Below are 20808 nucleotides of genomic sequence, written 5' to 3'. Positions count from 1 at the left end.
GGCACTCTTTCTGTGTCTTCACATCACCTTTCCCTCTATATGTGTCTGTCTTCAGTCTCCCCTTTTTTGTAAGGACACGGCCATATTGGATCAGAGCCCACCCTGATGACCTCAACTTGATCGATCATTACCAAATAAGGTCGCATTAACAGGGATGGGGAGTTAGGGCTTCACTGGAGGGGGGGGGACGCATTCAACACGTGTTCACTGAGCACCTCGGGTGTGCTGGTCACCACTGTCCTATGTGCTGGAGCTAGAGCCATGGACAAGATAGGCAATGTCCTTCTAGACCGTTCGTTACGGCGGGAGAGACGGGCCACAGGTGTACACACGTTCCAGGTGTGAGCTAAGGAGGAAAAGAAAGCAAGGGAAGGGGACGGAGCAGTTGTGGGAAGACACAGCATTGTGCCCGTGCCCTGCGGGTCTGGTGAGACCCACACCTGGCTTGCTTGTTCATGCAACTTCGTTAACCCCTCGGTTTATTTACCGAGCATCACCTGGCCTGGGTCGGGGGAAACCCAGCTGAAAGTCACAGTCTTCCTCCCAAAAGAGGAGCAAACCGTGCCTCCTCTAGGACCGTCTCACCCTTCCTGGCAGACCCAAGGCTCACCCAACCCTCCCCTCGGGGCAGCCCTGCTCCCCGGGGGGCTGCTTGCTCAGTCCCCGCTGCGGGCCATGATTAGAAGACAGGGCCGAGTCTCACATCGGATGCTCCCTAGCCTCCCAGTGCATTCCCGACACATACTTGTCTGTTCAGCATGTCCCTGCCAGGGTGCCGGCTCCTTGACGGCAGTCTTTCATAGCTGAAGTTTCCAGTACCCAGAAGAGCCTGGCACATGATTCAGCGTTGGATAAGTAAGTGTTGGCCACACCAATGAATGAGTGAAAAAAAAAAAATGACTGAATGAAGGCAAGACAAGGCTCCCAGGTTGACTCCCTGCTGGTCCAGCCCCCGCCCCTTCAGGACTCTCTGGCAATCAGAACCGCTACACTGCAAGATGAAAATGTGGGTCTGCTTGTTCAAAAATTAATTTCAGGAGAGCAACAGAGAGCGTGAAACCCAGGGGAAGAGGGGGGCTCCTGGGTGAGGAGCCCTCTATTACAGCACAGGAGGCTCGCGCGGGAGGCCTGCCTTTCCTCCTCCAGGCTGCAGGCCCCCCAGCGGCTCCCTCACCCACTCCCTGCTCCCACTCTGCTCTCAGCCGCCTCTGCCTTTAGGATGCTCTTTTGCAAAAACCTCTGGGTGGGGAGACTCTCCTCTTCAGTGGCATCTGAGCGGGACGCCCTGGCAGACGCGGTCAGCTTCAGAGGGGCTGGGGTGCTGAGGGACGGGCTGGGGGCACCTGTAGCTCCGGGAAGGCCCTAGGCAGCTCCCCCCAACACCTCTGCTTCCAGAAGCAGCTTCCCATTCCCTTGCAGGGGGTGCACAGGTGATCTCTCTTCTTGGGAGGCAGCTCCTGGGCATCGGGGCATCTGGCAGACACACAAGCACACCAGATGCACAAACACAGACACAAACAAAACACACCCCTCCCCCATTCATAGACCGAGGGAGGAGCGCTGAGATGCCGTCGCCTCCTTGTCCCAACCAGACACACCCCTAAGACAGACAGCCAGACACAGACAGAGATTCACACAGAGAAAACATACGGTAGAAACACACAGGGTGAAGGACAGACAGACTCACAAGGACATTTTGAGGCTCACCTAGACCTCTGCGGTCCGCGTCGCAGCTCCTCTGGGACAGTCCGAACAGTGCTCACACCTGCGGCCCCTGGGGCACCCCTGCCGGACCGCATCAACGCCCCCTGCGCCTACTCGGTCCGGCTGACTCAGGGTGACCCTTGGCCCCCCACCGCAATCCCAGGAGCCAGGAGGCACCTGTCGTCATCCAGGGTTTCCGTGACGCCCGGGCAGGGCTGGGTGGGCGGGCGTCCACGAAGCGGACAGGGGTGCGGACAGCGGAGGCCGGGCGGGGGGAGGCCGGGCGCGGGGAGAGGACGTCGGGGGAGGGCTGGCCCGGGTCCCAGGCGTCAGGGGCGGGGAGCGGCCCGCGTGGGTCAAATAGTGGGCGGGAGGGCCGCCCCCGGGCTTTGGGGAGTCCCGGGAGGTGGGCAGTGCGCTTTCAGGAGGGCGAAGAGGCAGCCGGGGTCAGCACGGGGTCAGCGGGTGGGGGGCGGCGGCGGTGAGCGGACCGGGCTGTGCACCTTGACCGAGGGAGGGCAGGTGTCGCAGGGCGATCGGGAGAGGGGGACCGGTCGGCAGAGCGTCAGGGCAAGGGCGGGGGTGGGGACAGCCGGTGGGGCCCCGGGCCCGCAGCCACTCCCGGAACCAGACTCCGGGCGGGTCACTCCGTGATGCCCGGGGGCCAGGGGGCGCCTGCCTCTCCCCAGGCGGCCGGGAGCGCCCCGGACAGGGTGCCGTCGGGGCCCGCGGCCGGCCCCTCGCCCCAGCTCGCGGCCCCGCGGGAGTCCCCGGCCCCTCGGCGGGGCGCGCTCCGCGCCAGCGTCCCGCAGAAGCTGGCCGAGGCGCTGAGCAGCCAGTACGGGCTGATCGTGTTCGCGGCGGGGCTGCTGCTCCTGCTGGCCTGGGCCGTGCACGCCTCGGGCGTGGGCAAGAGCGACCTGCTGTGCGTCCTCACGGCGCTCATGCTGCTGCAGCTGCTCTGGATGCTGTGGTACGTGGGCCGCAGCGCCGCGCACCGCCGCCTCCTCCGCCCCAAGGACACGCACGCCGGCGCGCGCTGGCTCCGCGGTGAGTCTCCCGGCCGCCGGCAGGTGCGGCGCGAAGCCCGCCGGCTCGCCCGCCAGCCGCTCGGCGGCGCCTTTTCCCCCCCGACTTCCCTCTGCTCCGTCTTCCCCCGCCGCGTTTCGGGCTCTCCCCGCCTCCCTGCCTTCTCTCTTTTTCTTTGTTAAGCCCGGGCTGTTGTAGCAGCCTCCTCTCTCTCTGCCGTCAGACTCTCGGCACACATCCCGTCCTAACAGCCGCAGCTACACGAGCCCGCTCACGTCTCTCCCCGGCTGAAATTCCTGCAGCCACGAGGGAGGCCGCACTCCCCGTCCTGGCATTCACGGCCTGCTAAGATCAGCCCCCCGCAGTGCGCTCTGGTTTTATCCCCTCCTTTGCCCTCGTTCTGGGCTCCCGAGAGGCTCTTAGTTCCCATTACGGTGTTTCAGGTCTCCATGCCTTTGCATAATCTGTTCCCGCCTCCCGCAGTGCCTTCCGCCTGCCTTGCCTTCCAGAACAGGGCTCAGGCCTCACTCACTCCGTCCCCTCCAGTGGTGCTTTTCTGATTTCCCCTGCTCTTTGTGGTCTGACCACACTCCCCCACCCCTCACCATGCCCTGGGGAGACCTGTTCTTGATATCTCTGTCCACCACCCCCCCACCACCACACCCTGGGGGAGCTCCGTGAGGCTCACGTCTTATTCCTAGAGCCACCTCCGGGTCTGGCGTGGAGGAGACGCTAAGAGTGTGCCTGCAGCTGGGGCGAATGGAATCGTGGCTAAGCGGCCAAGCACTGGGGCCGCGGAGGGTAATACACTTGCCAGGTAGTCAGGCCGCGGTGACTGAAACGTCATCAAGATAGGAAGGCTGCCCTCCTCCAGGAGCTTGGGCCCTTGAGAGGGAGCTCGATGGGGTGCAGTCAAAGGGAGGAGGCAGTGGGGAGTCCGCCTTGGAGACAGTCCCTGCGAAACCTTCCCCGGAGAGGCCGGGTACGTGTCACTGCGCGGGGACCACACACATCACACATCTCTACGTGACCGCTCGTCAGGTCTGACTTTAAATCTGCCCGAGAGCGTGGCTTTTCCTTGTCCTTGCGTGACCTTGGGCACGTTCCATAATCTGCCCACCCTGCCCGTTTCTGCAGGCGGGGAGCAGGAATCACACACTTGGGGGGACCAGTGACTGCTGGCTGGGTTCAGGCTGCGTGCCCAGCACACCTCCCCTCTCCTTCCCACCCACCTCCCTCCCGAGGTCTGGCCCCAGTGCCATCGTCTCCGCCCGCCCTGCCGGGAATTGCTGCCAACTCCCACTGGCCACCGTGGCTTTCTCTGTGTGCACCTGTTTTGCTCCGTGTCGGCTTCCACCGCGTATTAGGGCTGGCTGATAAGAGCCGCGTTACCGGGTGAGATTGCAGGCTTCGTGGCCTCAGGGCCTGCGGCTAGTTCATCCTGCCTTTGGAAAAACTGGACCCAGTTCCAGGCTGGGCCCGAATTCCTGTTCTGCAAACGGTTGTTTGAGGGAGGCTCATGGTTTTGTGACTCTGAATGGCGGGGAATCCCGTGCCTTTTCCGGTGTCTGAATCAAACAAACAAATGGAAATGAAGTGTTATTTTGAGGACACTGATTTACACAGGCTAAAAAAGATTACACACGTAGGCTTTCCACCTGGGCTTTCCTGTAGTGGAAGGTTCCTTTCTTTGACCCTCCCTCACCTCTTCCCTTCCTCTTCCCTCCCTCCTTGCCCCTTCCTTCTACCACCGTTCCCTCCCCTGCCCTTCCTCTCTCCCTCTCCCTCCTGTCTCTCTCTCTTCCAAGGAAGACTCGAAGCCTTGTGATCTCAGTCAGTGGCTGAATGGCGGTGCCGTTTCCCAAGATTAGGAAGACAGAGGGAGGAACAGGGGTGGGGGTGACACCGGGGTGGGGGGTGAATAAATACGTTTCCTCTTACAGACACGTTACTTTTCAGATGTCTATTAGACACCCAGTAGTGGCAAATATAGAGAGAGCACGTAGCAGGTGTTCAAAAAATGGCGGCCGTTGAGACAAACACGATACCGTAACCATTCAAGTGAGGAGTGTGGTTAATGGTCATGGTGCTGGTTCTGGAAGGCTTGGCTCCGTGTCCCAGCTCTGCTACGTTCACCTTCTGAGTCCCTGTTTCCTCATGAGTGAAATGAGAATCCCAGTTGTTTCTCGGGGAAGAGCTGAACGCAGTTTGCAAAACACTGTGATCCCTCTGAACGGGCTGCGGTTCATCAAAAAGCAAGAGGCTAACTGTCCCGAAAGAACATGGGGAGGCCATGGGAGATGCGTCAGCCCCAGCCAGCCCTGGGGTTTTCCTTGGAATCGTAGCTGGAAGGACAGGTTTGACTCAGCTCTGCCCTGGCTTCTGTGACAGTCCTAGGGCATCCGGGGCTCTGAGAAAGAACCGGCCTGTGAAATTCGGGGCACTGATGTTTTCAGAGAAAGTTTTTGGGTCTTGGTATGGGCTGTGAGGCATTTCTTTGAGCAGAAAACGTTCTGCTTCACCGACTGAGCATGAGAAAGTGAAAATTTCCTCTGGAACAAATAATATTGATGCATTAGAATATTTAGCAGAAATGAGGGGCTATTAATCCAGCTCCTCTGTTTGCTAAGTAAAGAGATTGGTTTTTTTCTGGAAGGAATGACAGCAGCCTGGCTATCTCGTGCCAGCCCAGTGGGTACATTGATATGCACACTCAGTGAATAGCTGTTTCAGGCTGTTAATTGCTACCATGTAATTAACATCCTAGTTGTTTCTAGTTCCATTAAAGACTGTAGTGGTTTACTTACCAGTGGTAGGATTTTGTTGTTAGGGTTCTGTCTCAAGTCCCGAGAAGCGTCATCAACACACAATTATGGGAACAATGACAATAAGAAATGAAGCTGTGTTTATTGAGTGAGTTCAGAATGCAGGCACATTAGAAGCATTGTCTCGATTATACGTCCCAGCGATTCTCTTTTTTGTAATGCTTGTGAGTAATCATCCCCAAATTTACTCCTTTTCTAAGATCATATTTTTGCATAATACTTGTTTCTTTTTTTTTCAGATTTTTTTTTTAACGTTTATTTATTTTTGGGACAGAGAGAGACAGAGCATGAGTGGGGGAGGGTCAGAGAGAGAAGGAGACACAGAATCCGAAACAGGCTCCAGGCTCTGAGCTGTCAGCACAGAGCCTGACGTGGGGTTCGAACTCACGGACCGCGAGATCATGACCTGAGCCGAAGTCGGCCGCTTAACCGACTGAGCCACCCAGGCACCCCAATACTTTTTTTCTTAAAATGAGACCCACCCATGTGTACGATACATTACATCTCTGTCCAGCATGCTGCCCCCAGAAATGGACTGCTCCCAGCACCGTGCTCGTCGTCCCTTAAGGGCCTGGAAGTGAAGGGGCAGAGGTGAGCTGCTTATGTCAGACCAGCTCAGGGGTGGTGGCTGTACCGGCTGTCGAGTTAAAGGTCAGGAACGTGGTGATGGGTTTGGGAAACAGGCTGTCCCCACTTGTGAGTAAGCGGGTCCCAGTGTGTGCGAGAAGAGGGGCAGGTGCCATGGGGGACGGCGGCAGGGAGCAGCGGAGGGGGGGCCACCAGGGGAGGGGCGGAGGCACAGAACGCAGAGATGCAACAATTGAGCTCCCCATCACTGGGAATGTTTAACAGTGAGAAGGTGAAGAGGGACAGACTCCTTGCTTCCGGGCAGATGGTCTGATACTAACAGGTGTCAGAGAAGGCAAAAGTCTACTTCCTGTTTGCTTTCTGTCTTCTTCCTCAAGGCTCCCGGGAACTTGTGGGGAGCAACAGAGAAGGGAGCCAAGTGTACAGACTGGAAATTTTCGTGGTGCTTGGGCAGAACCGTTGGTCTGGTTTTGTTCGACGGCCTGGAATGAGCTCCCAGAATTGGCTGGGCTCTGGGGCTGGCGGGACCTTCGGACGTGGCCCTGCACAGAGGGGTGCGGACAACAAGGGGGCAGCAGAGGCTAAGAGCGTGTCCCTTCTCTGGGCATGTAGCTTTACTTCTGCCTCAGTTTCCTCATCTGTAAAATGGGGACGATGATACCACATATTATGAGACTCAGTGAGTTAGTACATAAATGCTTAGGAGCCTCTGGCACATCCTAAGAGAAATATCTTACGAAATAAATGATTCAGCATTATAGTGTGTAGGTGCAGGGGATGCGTGAAGGGAGGCAGAAGACAGCTGGGGGCGGGGGTGAGGGTTTAGGGATTTAGGGAAGGATCCCCAGAAGAAGGTCTTTTGTTTTTGCTGGAGTCTGGGAAAAAACATTAAACATCATTTTAAAATGATAAAAGAATACACAGAATATAGCAAACTGAGCATGACAGTGACACCCGGCAAATTTCTGGAGCGGAACAACACGTCGGGGGTGGGGGGTTTGAACAATTCCCTTGGGAAGGAGAGCGGTGGGTCCCCAAGACCCAGCCTGGGGTTGCTACGACAGGCTCTTGCCTAACTGCATGCGTTTTCTTACATATTATTTTTTGGATGAGATTTTTTTTTTTTTTTTTTTTGTCTAATAAAAAACTATAAACATAATGTCAGGATTTCAGCATCAGCAAGATAATGGGGCTGCCCGAAAGGCTGGTGCCAGTTTGGCGTTCATAGCGTTCATTGGAAAGGAAGTCAGACTGCACGTGGAATGCCTTGTCCCCCTCCAACCATCACACGGGCACCTGCAGAAGGGTGGCCCCAGGAGGGACAAAAGGGTGTCGAGTCCAGAAGGGAGAGGAGGCGACAACCTCACTCCCGTCGGCCCCAGACCATCCTTCAGATCCCGGAAAGCAGAGTTACTTCTTTAGGGAGGCCTTTCCTGATACCTTCAGACCAGGTGTGGACCCCAGGTGGTCTGGTCTCATAGGGTCCTCTATTTCCTTCTTGACGCGAATCAAGCAGGAGTTTGTGTTATTCGGTGTGTCGATCTCACCAGATTGTGGGCTCTTGGAGGCAGAGCCCCTGTCTGCATGTGCCCCCCGTTATAGCCTGAGCTCCTGGCACAGTGCCTGGCACGTAGCAAGTGCCAGTTGGGATTTACTGAATCGCCACGTGAACGGATGGGTGAATGAATGAATGAGTGAGTGAGTGAATGATGACACAATCTCCAAGGAAGAGGATGACAGTTCTAGGAGGCTGACTGCAGTTCAGCATAGGGAAGAACATTCTAATATGAGCCCCAGCTGGTGATGGAAGGGTGTACGTTGAGAGACGGTGAGCCCCCCAGCCCTGGGCATGTCCCGATGGGAGACCAGTTGGCCGCTAGTCATAATGCACTGGAAGCATTCTTGCATGAGACGGGGATATAGACTGACTTTGTGGGACCTTCTACCTCTGACGGTCTACAGTTCAAGGTTCCAGACTCCTAGGGAGTATTTGGGTGCCTACCACAGAGGAGGGTTCTCCCCTCTGCCAACACAAGACCTTTTAGGGTTATTCTCAAGTGACGTGGCTGGGAAACTTCGAATTGGTTCGAATTCATTGTTTTTCTTTGTGATTGATGATAAGAATGATGATAGCATCCATTTGTAGAATTTCCTACGTGTGGGGCACTGTGCTAGGTACTTTTAATGTAATGACTTGTTTAATCTCCTCTACATCCCTAAGAGAAAGCCAATCGTATTATTATCACATTTTACAGATGAGGAAACTGAGGCATAGAGAAGTTAAGTAATTACTGAAAGTCATCAACTAATAACTGATGGGGAACAGGATTTGAGGCCAGGCTCTGACCACTACAGCCTACTGTCTTCTCGCAGGCGAGTCGATTTTTGCTGATGATATTCTAGCGGCATCCAAAATAATATATTCTCTTCTTGAGGTGTGCAAAGGGACGCTGTAAAACCAAGTTCACTGATTGTGTGCCTTAATTCTTCTGTGTCCTTCCTTACGTTTCCTCCTACCAGATCAGTCTAGTTCTGGAATCTTCCATTGGATCTCTTTAAAGTAGCAGTTACATATACTATAAATAGGGAACTCTATTTTATTTGGCACACAAGGGACTATTATATCTTTCTCATACATCATGCCTTTTTTTCATGCGTGATGACAAAGATGAAGGGATTCTTCATCCTGTTTACTACATTTAACTTCAATTCCATGTGGTCGGGTATCGATATGGCTCTTCCTGCTTTCTCTTCATTTGCATGGTCTCTTTGTCCACACCTTGATTTTCTGCCCTTGCTACTCAGTGAATAGTGTGATTCATAAAACAGTTAGGTTTTGCTTTTAATCCAATATTCCCATCCTTGCTGACTAAACTAATGGGAGATTCAGATCATTCCCTGTACCCCTTTACTGTAAGGATTTATATGCTTGACTTCATTGTTCCCAGTTTCTTTGCGACCATTATGGTTTCTTTTACATGTTGTTTCATTTTCCTTTTGCATACGTTTGCTTTTTGGAGCACTTGAACATTTTTTTCTAAAGATTTTATTTTATTATTTAAAAAAATCTTTATTTTTGAGAGAGAGAGAGAGACAGTGTGAGCAGGGGAAGGGCAGAGAGAGAGGAAGACACAGAATCTGAAGCAGGCTCCATCTGGGCTCTGAGCTGTCAGCACAGAGCCTGATGCAGGGCTCGAACTCATGAACTGTGAGATCATGACCTGAGCTGAAGTCGGACGCTCAACTGACTGAGCCACCCAGGCGCCCCTAAAGATCTTATTTTAAAGTAATGTCTGCACCCAATGCGGGGCTCGAACCCACAACCCCGAGATCAAGAGTCCCACGTTCCTCGGACGGAGCCAGCCAGGAACCCTGGAGCACCTGAACATTTTATTGTGTCTTTCTATTCAATGAATGGCTATCTTTCCTTTCCTGTTCTCACAACCAGATGCATTTTGCTCCATTCTTATCCAGAAAACCCCTTAACATTTCCCCCAGGAAGGCACATTGCTGCCTCTGCTCCAATGAGAGGAGATCTGTGGAATCCATTTGTTTCTTTCTTTGCCCCTCTTTTCACCTGGTCTCTATCTCTTTTCCATGAGATCTTTGAAAGGTTTTCTGTGTCTGTTCCCCACCCAGTCTGTCCCAACCTTACTCTGCATCACAAAGCTTTCATAGACCATGTAAATCACACATTTCCAGTTGGTGTATCTTCATCCATTTGGGTTTAACTTCTACTATCCTGTTTTTCTTTCCTATTAATTTATTTATCTATCTACTAGACTATTCATCCTCCATCCATCCTCCATCCATCCATCCATCCATCCATCCATCCATCCATCTATCCATCCATTTTCACCCTCCCCCTCTTCCTTTCATTATACATCCATCATCCTCTCCAATCTGTTGCTACATTTATTGCTTGCCATTGTTCCCTCTCCTCTTCGTCTCCCCCAATTATGAGGACTCTCCCCCGGTTCACAGGCTGTTTGGCTAAACAGCGAGTTATGTGGATGACTCCCCCCCGCCCCACCTCTGTTCTCTGTTCAGCCGGCACCTTCTGAGAGAGTTCTTTCTGACCTTCGTCAACTTTAATCGTCTTCCCGCTTTACTTTTCCTCACACACTTTGCACTTCCTGACACTTCTTCTATGTTTATTACTTATTTGCTCATTCTCTGTCTCCCCCACTAGAATGTTAAACTCACTGAGGGCAGGCACTTTATTTTATCTCCCTTTTTATGTCTCCAGGGCTTGGGACAGTGGCTGGACCATCCCTGGAACAAAGAGTTGTTGAATGAATTGCATTTTGCATACCCTCAAATCTCTTTCTGTCTTGTGCCCTGAGAAGCAGGTGACATGCTGGCTGGAGGTAGGGTTCTTACACTGAAGTCCTTTCCCTAAAGTTGACTCTAGCTACTCTCCCACTGATTTCTGCAGATGAGAAGTCTGGTGCCAGCGTGCACCTCTACATTTTGTGCACACCCCAATTTATCCAATATTACACATGTGTATTTGTTGATTCCCCAGCAATCTTGTTTGTTTGCCTTTGAGCCCCTGGCAAAATGCCTGATGCATAGTAGGCGTCCCCCAAATATTTGTTGTATAAATAAATGGATAAAGGAAGGATTTTTAACACTATAAGAAGGCAGATGATGTATTTATTGGAACTCTTGAAATATCAGTGACAGGGGTGTTCTAGACCAGTGGTTCTCAAGGTGGGGTCCCAGATCAACAGTGTCAGCCCCACCGGGGAGCTTGTTAGAGATGCAAATTTGGACACCCCCCCTCCCCAAACCTACTGAAGCAGAAACTCTGGGGGTGGAGCCCCGCAATCTGCGGTTTAACAAGCCTTCCAGGTGATCCTGATGCATGTTCAAGTTGGAGAACCGGTGCTGGAGACTGGTCTCGTTTTCTAGATGGGAAAACCAAGGCTAGGAGCAGGGAAGTGACTCATCTGAATTCACGCATGCCACCGGGGGCACAGCCGGAGCCAATGCCCAGGTCCCCAGGGCTGCAGCCTGTGTCCTCGCCACACCAGCCAGGCTGCCTCACCTCCTCTCGCTATTTCCCCTGTAATCAAAACGAGCCATGCATTTGTCAAACCTTTTGAAAGCACCGGGATTGAGTCTCCACCCTTACTGAGCTTTTGATTTCACTGGGAGCTTGCCAGGATTAAAAACAAACAAAAAATGTGACTTAGAGTTGTTTCTATAAGGCTTTGAGCAATGGAAAGGAGCTGGGCGATTGCGTTACTTTTCACTGGAGGCTTCTTGGGTTGGAGCTGTAATGTTATAGCTCAGTGTGAGGACCCGTCCTCTCTCTCGACCTCGCCACAATGCTTGTCACACACGATCCAGTTTCCTCCCGCTTGTGGGAGAGGAGGCGTGAATGGCGGCCAACGTTGGCCCAGAAGAAGGATTAGGACCTTTGACGTTGATCAAGTCTCCATGACCACTCTGTTTTTCTTGCTAATATTTTCATTTGTTACAAGTTTCTTTTTAACGTGTTTTGTATATTCCTTTCCATCTTTTTTTTTTCCTATGCATATTTTTTGTTTGTGTTTATTGTTTGGTCCAAACCATGCCAGATACACCATCAAAGAATACTTCCTTTCTTCACTTTCCCTAAGTTCAGGCCCTTTCCGTGACACCGTTATGGATGCCCCTTCCTATCAGTTTTAAAAATATGCTTTCTATTTTGGAAAAGTTTCAGGTTTACCGAAGAGTTGCACAGAGAGTGCAAGGGTTCCCGAATGCCTGTGTGCCCCTCATCTTTTTCTCTAGAGAGCAGGGTTTTAAGATCAGAGAACAGATTTTTTGAGAACAGTGACACTCTTAGACTGATCTTTTTTGGGGAAAAGCTCTTAGAGGCCTTCTGTTTATTGGGCTAATCTTTGTTGAATGTATATCATTTATCAGACCCCAGGATATGCATCAGGTGGGAACAATGATAAACAGGACACAATACTGTCTTGCTGTGTATATATGTAATTAATTCTAATATGTATGACACAACATAAAATTTATCAACTTAGTTGTTAAAATTTTTTTAATGTTTCTTTATGTTTGAGAGAGAGAGACAGAGCATGAATGGGGGAAGGGGAGAGAGAGAGAGAGGGAGACACAGAATCCAAAGCGGGCTCTAGGCTCTGAGCTGTCAGCGCAGAGCCCAACATGGGGCTTGAACTCGCGAACCGTGAGATCATGACCTGAGCTGAAGTCTGGTGCTTCACCAACCGAGCCACCCAGGTGCCCCTCTTTCCTCCCACTCTTAATGGAGGTTAATAGTATCCTCTGAGGCCCGACAGTTTTTTCATTTTGATGTTTTAGGTTTTACGTTTGAGTCTTCGATTCATTTGGAGTTAATTTTTGTATATAGTGTAAGGCAGGGTAAAATTCATTCTTTCATGATTGGATTAGCCACTTTCCCAGCACCATCTGTAGAAACGACTGCCTTTTCCTCCCTGAATGGTCTTGGCACCCTTGCAAAAACCATTTGACCACGTAGGTGAGGGTTTTAGTGGCATTTACTCTGAAACGACATCCGTGCATGTCAACACTTACACATGTGTGTTTCTGTGCTCTCCCCGCCCCCCTCCCCCCCAATTTAGGTAGCATGACATTGTTCGCGGTCATCACCATCATCCTGGGATGCTTTAAAATTGGCTACTTCGTTGGATTCTCTGAATGTTTATCAGCCACTGAAGGCGTCTTCCCTGTCACACACGCAGCACATACTCTGGTCCAGGTAAACCCTAAGATGCTTCTGTAGGTCGCCTCGGCTCCTGCGGAATGTATCCCAGGGCACACGAAACGGGAGGTGTGGGAGACAGCAAGAGGAGGCGTAATCCTTCTCTGAGGCTCAGTCCGTCCGTTGCCTCCGCTCTCAAATGGGTCTCTGTGTCCCCTTGGCTGTCTTTGTGGGGATCCTACGAGGGGGCCCTTGTAATGGAGAGTCAGGACATTTTGCCAAGCTTGAGGCTACCAGAAGAGGCTCGGGAGTGGATTTTCATATATGTTCTTGGGTTTTATTGAGCTGTCATTCACACACCGTACAATTCACCCATTTTGGTGTACAAGCCAGTGGTTTGGTGTATTCTCAGAGCTAGGCGACCATCGCCATAATCAATCTTCGAACATTTTCATCCCCCGCAAAGGAAACCCTGGGCCACGACCGTCACTCCTCTGGGTCACTGAAACATTGTATTTTGGAGATTTGGTCTTTACGGAGCTCGTTAAGGCTAAATGAGGTCACATGGGGGGGTGTCCTAATCCAATAGAACTGGCGTCTTTATATGAAGAGAAGATTGGGACACAGATTCACAGAGAAGGAAGACGGTGTGAGGACAGTGGAGGAAGATGGCTGGCCGTCCACACGCCAGGGAGGGAGGCTCGGGACAACCCTGCCCACACCTTCATCTTGGACTTCCGGCCTCTCGGACCGTGGGAAATACATTTTTGTTGTTTTAAGGCACTCAATCTCTGCTGTTTTGTCATGGAAGCACTGACAATTTATTTATTGGCTACTTATTTCGGGGGAGTCAAATCTCATGATGACAGAGGCTTATGGTGATACCAGTGACAATCTGGAGAGTCTTAGTGAGACCAGAAAGAACTTCCTTCTTTACCTTCCTCCCTTCCTCCTTCCCCCTTCCTCCTTCCTTCCTTCCTTCCTTCCTTCCTTCCTTCCCTTCTCCTTCCTTCCTTCCTTCCTTCCTTCCTTCCTTCCTTCCTTCCTTCCCTCTGAACCCAACAAATAGTATTCCCAGTATTAGGAATGCATGGGCAAAGAGCCACGGTCTGAGCCCTGCCAAGGTGTCAGTCAGATGGGGACAAATTACAAATATAGATGACAACACAGGGCTCAATGCTTTGACCAAAGTCACCCAGTGATGAGGGCGCACCAGCTTTGGGGTGAGAGGTCGTTTCTGCCAGGAAGAGCTCCAGAGGTGTCAATGAAAGCAGGGTGTCAGAGATATTGGGGGATGTGTGGTCTTCCCACATGACGGGGAGAAGGTGTGTGGGGCCGTGGGGGGAGGCGGGCTGGGGCGACGGCACAGACGGAGCCATGGTTTAGCGGAGGGCTTAAGCGCATGGACTCTGGTCAGGTGATCTGACTCTGGCTCATACTCGCGATGGTGAGCTCTGGCAAATTACTTAACCTCTCTGGGTCTCAGGCCTCGCATCTGTCGAGCGCCTGCTTCCTGGGGTTTTGTGAAGATTGAAGGTGCTAATGTGTGTAAAGCACTTTGCAGTGAGCACTTGGCCAAGGCTGATGGCCACTTAGGAGCTTGAACTTTATATCTTGCGGGCAATGGGGAGCCATCGAAGACTTTAGGCAGAGGAATGACCTGGACAGATGTGAGTTTTCAAAATATCACTCTGTTACTTGGTGGGTTGCAGATCTCTATCTTCCTAATTTAGGGCATTTTATCAGTCAATTCATCAAGCATCCTATACCTAGCGGACATTTACTACTTGGCATTGCTACACTAGATGACTGGAGAATGAAAAACAGTATTTTAAAAAAATGGAATTTTTAAATTGTGCTAACCTACATACAGCATAACATTTGCTGTCTTAGCTACAGTTCAGTAGTGTTGAGTATCTTCACACTGTTGTGCAACCCATCTCCAGAACCCTTTCGTCTTGCAAAATTAAAACTCCGTCCCCATTAAACACTGACTACTGATTCCCTCCTCCCCCAGCCCCCGGTGCCCACTATTCGACTTTCTGTCCCTACGACTCTGGCTACTTCAGGGACCTCAGATGAGTAGGATCATACGGTGTTCGTCCTTTTGTGACAATTGGCTTTGTTTCACTGAGCTTAATGTCTTCAAGGCTCATCCGTGTTGTAGCAGGTGTCAGGATTTCCTTCCTTTTTCAGGCTGAGCAATATTCCATCGTATGGATGGGCCACGCTGTCTCCATCCATTGATGGACACTGGATTGCTCCTACTTTTGGCTGTTAGGAACAACGCTGCTGTAAACATGGGCGTACAAATATCTTTTTGAGACTCTGCTTTCAGTTCCTGTGGATATACACCCAGGAGTGGGATTGCTGGATTACGTGGTAATTAAAAAAAACCATTTATTTTGGGTTCAGTCGGTTGGGCATCTGACTTCGGCTCAGGTCATGATCTCGCGGTTCGTGAGTTCCAGCCCCGCGTCGGGCTCTGTGCTGACAGCTCGGAGCCTGGAGCCCACTTCGGATTCTGTGTCTCCCCCCCTCTCTCTGCCCACACCCCCCGCTCGTGCTCTGTCTCTCTCTATCTCTCAAAGCATAAACATTAAAAAAGTAAAATCAACAAATAAAATGTAATTTAACGTTACTGAAAAAACCGGGAAGGAAGATAACAATGTGTAGTTCCCTGCACATTCTTGTCAAAGTTTTACAGAGAACGTGCAGAATATCCCATTCCGAGGTTTCACTTTATTTTTTTTATTTTTTTATTTTTTTAATTTTTATTTTTTTAAAAATTTTTTTTTCAACGTTTTTATTTATTTTTGGGACAGAGAGAGACAGAGCATGAACGGGGGAGGGGCAGAGAGAGAGGGAGACACAGAATCGGAAACAGGCTCCAGGCTCCGAGCCATCAGCCCAGAGCCTGACGCGGGGCTCGAACTCACGGACCGCGAGATCGTGACCTGGCCGAAGTCGGACACTTAACCGACTGCGCCACCCAGGCGCCCCCCGAGGTTTCACTTTAAAACATCATAAACTTTTTTGGGGGTTGCCACGTGGTCTTTACGAAAGTATCCGTGAAGTAGCTGTGTAACTTGGAAGTCATTGATACATCCTTTTACCAAACGTTTTCCCTCTTGTTGAGCTGAATGGCACCTTACCAGGAGCCACTGCTCTCTGTCTTTTTAGGACGTCAGATGTTTTAAGGACCATCCCCTGAAAGTGTTTTCAGAGCAGCCCAGTCAGTCTTAGGTAAAACAATGTGGAAGAGGTAGGATGTGTAAGTGAATTTTCTTTGGTGCTATCCGATTTTCTTTTTTATAGCTCTTCCTTGCAAAATGAAGATTGAACAGGGCAAATTTGTTGTTTATTTATTATTTAAAAATGTTTTGTAAATTTATTTTTGAGACAGAGAGACAGAGCATGAGCGGGGGGGGGGGGGGAGAAAGAGGGAAAGAGAGAGAGAGAGAGAGAGAGAGAGAAAGTAAAACAGGCTCCAGGCTCTGAGCTGTCAGCACAGAGCCGGACGTGGGGCTCGAACTCCAGAACAATGAGATCATGACCTGAGCTGAAGTCGGACGCCCAACCGACTGAGCCACCCAGGCGCCCCGAAAGTATTTTTTTTTTTAAAAAGCCCTCAACATTTGGCTTCAGGCCACTGGTGTAGGAACTGTTTGTTGGGTGTTTCTCGGAGGAAGCCTAACACGGGTGATAGAATCGGGGTGACGGGGATCGTGACAGGCAGGCGGCCACTCCCCAAGCCCCATCCCTGCTGACAGCCTCAACCTGTCTTCGACACCTTTCTCGCACACCTGGAGTCTCGCTTCCGGAGCGCGGTCCCCACTGGGGGGGTGGCACTGCCGCCTGAGAGGGCCTTGGTGACTTTCCATCCTTGGGACCCTTGGGATGGGAGTTCACGGACATCCCAGCATCTCCCCGCTCCGCTTCTGTGCGTTTCAAAGCTTCTCAGTATGCGAACATGACGGTGGTTTTCACTGACACATCTTTGTTTTCTTCCTTTATTTCCTAGGTGTATTTTCTTTGGGGGCATGCCAAGGATATCATCCAGTCTTTCAAAACCCTGGAAAGGTAAAAAGCGTGGGAACTGCTAGTAAAGCAGTTGAACTTGGTGTTCGTTTGGAACGCACAGACTCATCACTGCCATTGCGCTTGGGTTTTATTTTCTTTTTTTTAATGTTTATTTACTTTTGAGACAGAGAGAGACAGAGCATGAATGGGGGGAGGGTCAGAGAGAGAGGGAGACACAGAATCGGAAGCAGGCTCCAGGCTCTGAGCTGTCAGCACAGAGCCCGACGTGGGGCTTGAACTGGTGAACCACGAGATCATGACCTGAGCCGAAGTCAGACGCTTAACTGAGTGAGCCACCCAGGCGCCCCTGCGCTTGGGTTTTAAATGGGAGACCGACTCTCCCTTCCATTCCGACAAGCAAAGCCCGCGCTCTTGGCCTGGGGAGGAGCCCCTCCGCCATCCGCCTCTTCCTGGGGACGGACGGCCCTGGGAGTAGGCCATGTGGGTTCGAATTCCGACTCTGCTGTCGGTGACATTTTCCTTTACGATCCTCGGTTTTCCTCATCTGTAAATGGGGTGAGAGGAGAGCCAGCCTCTGAGGACTGAATGAAGTGATTGACATAAAGCACGTGCCTGGTGCATAACAAGTGCTCAGTAAGCGTGGGGTCTGTCTTTCTCTCTGTCACCTTTCTTTCGAGTGATTGTGAGAATCAAGGGAAAGAATCCATAGGACAGGGAGTGAATTAACTAGATGGAAGGTGTTACCATCACGTAAGAAAGCCCTGGGTGCCCACATACCACCGACTCAAAGAATCAGCATTTGTTTCATAGAAAGATCTCTTATCAGATCATGACAAACAGAAAACTCCCCCAGTACCATTTGAAATGACAACAGATACTGAAAAGATTGATTTATGGGGGCGTCTGGGTGGCTCAGCCGGTTAAGCATCAGACTCTTGATTTCGGCTTCGGTCATGATCTTGCGGTTTGGGGGTGGGGGCCCCGGGTCAACAGTGTGGAATCTGCATGGGGTTCTTTCTCTCTCTTTCCCTCCCTCTCTCTCTGCCCCTCCCCTTGCTCGTGTTTTCTCTCTCTCTCTCTCTGTCTCTCAAAATAAACAAATAAACATTAAAAAATTTAGGAAAGGATTTATGGATGACCCCTGGATAGAACCATTTTGATAGCCTATTGAAATAGAAATAGCTTTCCCCAATCCCACCATGCAGAAAGGATCAGCCTCAACAGGCAGTGAAGCATTTAATGAGCTGCTACTGTGTGTAGGGTCCACGGCCAGACACTGTCGGGGATATGCGGGGATGTTGGGCCGAGGTACCCCAGGCACCTGGTGGGATGTCCCGGGGGCTGTGCCCCGGCAGCCCGTGCTATCCTCTATGGCCCTGAGTGGTCGCCCAGTGGAGAGAAATGGACAAACCAGGGACAAATGAGTTCTGGGCCCCGAGAACCCAGCAAAGAGCACTTTAATGGCCCCTTTCTCACATTTGATCCGCACGCGGGCTCTGTAAGGGTAACTCATGGGAACCACGCTTCCCTGCTTTGAAGGGGTGCGGCCCACAGGTCCCAGCAGATTAGGGGACTTACCCCATGTCTCCAGAGTGCAAGTGGCAGGCCTGGGATTTCTGTCCCGGGTTGTCCCACTTTGCATGCCGGGGAGCGAGGAACAGGTGGATCCTTCGCTCTTCCTCCCACAGACGCTTTTTAAGGATTGTGCTTTTTAACTGATAAGATTGCAAGGATACCATAGGACCTAAGAATCACCTTAATGACACTTTTGTGTTTCCCCGAAATTCACATGCCGAAGCCTTAACCTTCAAGGCGATGGTCTCTTTGGAGGCAGGGCGTTTGGAGGGTAATTAGGTTTAGATGATGTGCTCGGTGGGGTCCCCCATCATGGGATTGGTGCCCTTAGAGGAAGAGACACCAGAGATCTCCGTCTCTCCCTCTCTGCACACCCAGAAGAGAGGCCACGGGAGAGCTCTCACCAAAACCCACTGTGCTGGCACCTTGACCTGTGACTTCCTGTCTGCAGAACCGTGAGAAAGAATGGAGTGTTTTGTTACGGCAGCCCCAGCTGACTGAGACGCCCCCCCACCCAGCGGTAACTACCGTTAACATTGCGGGCTGCTTCCTGACAGTTTTTCCATGAATACAGTTTTCAATCCTTTTTTCTTTTTAATTTTTTTTTTTATTTTTTAGAGAGAGAGAGAGAGAGAGAGAGAGAGCAGGGAAGGGGCAGGAGAGAGGGAGGGAGAGAGTCTCAAGCAGGCTCTGTGCTCAGTGCAGAGCCCGACGTGGGGCTCAAACCCACCACCCTGGGATCACGACCTGAGCCGAAAGCAGGAGTCGGACGCTTCACTGACTGAGCCACCCGGTGCATCTCCGTTTTCTACGTACGATCACGGCCCTGCCCTTCCTGCTGTGCTTGGTCTTTCCATTTTATCGTTGGCATTTCCTCCGGTCGGCGTTCGTCGACCGCCCCGCGGGTCACTGCCACAGTTAGTCTAACCAGCCGCCCTCTTGTGTTAGTCTGCTCGGGCTGCGGCGACAGAATGCCACACGCTGGGCGGCCGAAACAACAGAAGCGCACGGCCCTCGTGGTTCTGGAGGCTGGACGTCCAAGGTCAAGGTGACAGCAGGGCTGGGTTTGGAGGCCTGCACGCAGCTGTGTGCTGTGGCCTCACGTGGCCTTTCCTCTGCGCTCGCGGAGAGAGAGCTCCGCTCTCTCTTCCTCTGCTTCTGAGGACACCAGTCCTATTCGACCGGGACCCCGCCATTATGACCTCGCTGAACCTTGATGACCTCCTTAGAAGCCCCATTTCCAAATACAGTCGCGCTGCGGGGTTAGGGCTTTAACGGAAGAATTTTGAGGAGACACAAGCCAGTCCACAGCACCCAATCCTTCTGAAGGTTTTGTTGCTGTTATAAGTCGTACTGTGATGAACGTCCTCAGTCAAACATCTTTGGTGTTTGAACATCTCTGATTATTTGCTTGGGGTAAGTCCCTAGAAGTAGAATCATTGGGGGTGAAGGGTGAGAGGTTTTCAACAGATGTGTATGGAACATCTCGTCTACCCCCAGAGACTCCTGGCTGAGTGGGGTGGGCTTGCTCACGCATAAAGCGCTTTCTTTGAGGCGTGTTCCTCACGAGGACTTCTCCCACGTTAGCCCTGCCACTTAGGGGCCATACAATCACCAGCCCCCACTCAGCAGATGAGGAAACCGAGGCTCAAAGAAATGAAGCAAAGCGTCCAAGGTCAAGACACTTGCCTGTGCACGGCTGGGGGGCTCTGACTGTTGGCCGTAAATCCGGGTGACTGCGGTGGCCTCCTGGCTTTGCGGGCGGGCGGAGTCTTTCTCTTTCTAATGTCACTCACGCAAGCACAGCCTCGGGACATCCAGGCCCATTCCCCTCCAGGCGGAAAAGGGTCTTTGGCTCTGCTCGGGCCTCTGCACTGCCCGGTAAGGCAGCCACCAGCCGCACGGGGCTACTGAGCACTTGAGCTGCAGCTACTTCCAACTGAGACGTGCGGGAAGCGTCTAACACACGTCAGGTTTCGGAGCCTCGGGCGACAAACCGAGTACAAAAGATCTCAGGGATCATTTTTGTTGCTGTTGATTCTATGTTGACGTCATAGCAAATTAGATCAGGTTTAAGAAAAAATTATGCAAACTATTTTCACCTGTTCCTTTTTTTTTTCTTTTTTTCTCACCACTTTTTAAAAACGTGGCTACATTGGGGGGCCTGGGTGGCGCAGTCGGTTAAGCGTCCGACTTCAGCCAGGTCACGATCTCGCGGTCCGTGAGTTCGAGCCCCGCGTCAGGCTCTGGGCTGATGGCTCGGAGCCTGGAGCCTGTTTCCAATTCTGTGTCTCCCTCTCTCTCTGCCCCTCCCCTGTTCATGCTCTGTCTCTCTCTGTCCCAAAAATAAAT

At 51.7% G+C, this 20808-nt stretch overlaps 1 protein-coding gene and 1 long non-coding RNA gene across 2 annotated transcripts in view; one reads left to right on the top strand and one right to left on the bottom strand.

Annotated features, from left to right (window-relative positions):
• Positions 1–6: 6 nt before the first annotated feature.
• On the bottom strand, positions 7–1918 carry LOC121038460 (uncharacterized). Its single transcript, XR_005794366.1, has 4 exons — positions 1708–1918; positions 1384–1473; positions 746–829; positions 7–346 (listed from the first exon to the last, which is right to left on the bottom strand). It is a non-coding gene; the product is annotated as an uncharacterized LOC121038460 (long non-coding RNA).
• A 397-nt stretch (positions 1919–2315) lies between these two features.
• The window catches only part of OTOP1 (otopetrin 1), a 34143-nt gene continuing 15650 nt past the window's right edge, over positions 2316–20808 (top strand). Inside the window, exons 1-3 of the mRNA XM_040487909.1 lie at positions 2316–2754; positions 12758–12894; positions 16862–16920. Of these exons, the coding sequence (XP_040343843.1) occupies positions 2358–2754; positions 12758–12894; positions 16862–16920 (593 nt within the window). The 5' untranslated portion in view covers positions 2316–2357. The remainder of the gene's footprint in view (positions 2755–12757; positions 12895–16861; positions 16921–20808) is intronic.

The sequence above is a fragment of the Herpailurus yagouaroundi genome, unplaced genomic scaffold (assembly GCF_014898765.1).
Source record: "Herpailurus yagouaroundi ecotype Mexico unplaced genomic scaffold, PumYag 28, whole genome shotgun sequence".
Classification (NCBI taxonomy): Eukaryota; Metazoa; Chordata; class Mammalia; order Carnivora; family Felidae; genus Herpailurus; species Herpailurus yagouaroundi.
This window is presented reverse-complemented; position numbering and strand designations above follow the sequence as displayed.